This window comes from Cebus imitator, unplaced genomic scaffold, assembly GCF_001604975.1.
Source record: "Cebus imitator isolate Cc_AM_T3 unplaced genomic scaffold, Cebus_imitator-1.0 Scaffold2091, whole genome shotgun sequence".
NCBI classification, from domain to species: domain Eukaryota; kingdom Metazoa; phylum Chordata; class Mammalia; order Primates; family Cebidae; genus Cebus; species Cebus imitator.
In genome coordinates, this window is record NW_016109406.1 from 1,031 (window position 1) to 2,116 (window position 1,086).

Sequence of the window (1,086 nt, forward strand, 5' to 3'; positions counted from 1 at the left end):
GGACTACAGGTGCCCACCACCACGCCTGGCTAAATTTTTTTTTTGTATTTTTAGTAGAGGTGAGGTTTCACTATGTTGGCCAGGCTGGTCTTGAACTCTTGACCTCAAGTGATCCACCTGCCTTGGCCTCCCAAAGTGTTGGGATTACAGGCGTGAGCCTCGGCGCCCGACCAAAATAAATAAATTTTAAAATGTACTGTCTTTCTTGTTTTCTGGTCATTTCGGATGCTCTTTCCCCATGGCTAGATTGAGATCTTCATGGAGCTGGCCAGTCTTTCGGTGTTCCTTTTGTCCTTTAGGTCATGTAGATTGTGGCCATTAAATACTTATTGCCAACTAATTCACTGGTCTGCCTTTCTGACTGACCTCTCCCCTGCCTCCCAGGTGCTTTGAAGAAGAGTCTCACAGCCAAGCAGGTCCAGGCGGATTTCATAACTCTGGGTAGGTCATTGGCCAAGGTTGCTCAGGGTGACTGGCTTCTGAGGCTTTTGATTATGTTAATGTCTCCTTCTGTTCTCTTATAGGTCTTAGTGAGGAAAAAGCCACTTACTTTGCTGAAAAGGTATAATTCCTCTTCATCAAACTTAATTAAGATCCTTTGCTATTTATTTATTTATTTTTGAGACCAAGCTTCACTCTTGTTGCCTAGGCTGGAGTGCAATGGCATGACCTCGGCTAACTGCAACCTCCACCTCCCGGGTTCAAGCAGTTCTCCTGCCCTAGCCTCCTAAGTAGCTGGGATTACAGGCATGTGCCACCATGCCCAGCTAATTTTATAAAAAGGAAATCAAACTGAAAATGTGTATATAGGTGAGTCTGAATTCACCTATATATTTTTAGTAGAGACAAGGTTTCACCACGTTGGTCAGGCTGGTCTTCAACTCCTGACCTCAGGTGATCCAACCACCTCGGCCTCCCAAAGTGCTGGGATTACATGTGTGAGCCACCACTTCCGGCCCCTTGCTTTTATTTCATGAAGAGAGAAAACAATGGGAAATGCCGAGTATGGCTATATCATCCATCAGTATCACCATTTCCCCAACCTAAGGTTTTCTTTCTTTCTTTTTTTTTTTTTTTTTTTTTTTT

At 44.0% G+C, this 1,086-nt stretch overlaps 1 protein-coding gene across 1 annotated transcript in view; it reads left to right on the top strand.

The window, feature by feature from the left end:
- Positions 1 to 384: 384 nt before the first annotated feature.
- The window catches only part of LOC108299123 (COMM domain-containing protein 7-like), a gene marked incomplete at its 5' end in the record, with an annotated part of 3,466 nt that continues 2,764 nt past the window's right edge, over positions 385 to 1,086 (top strand). Inside the window, 2 exons of the mRNA XM_037735962.1 lie at positions 385 to 441; positions 525 to 562. Coding sequence (XP_037591890.1) covers positions 385 to 441; positions 525 to 562 — 95 coding nt within the window. The remainder of the gene's footprint in view (positions 442 to 524; positions 563 to 1,086) is intronic.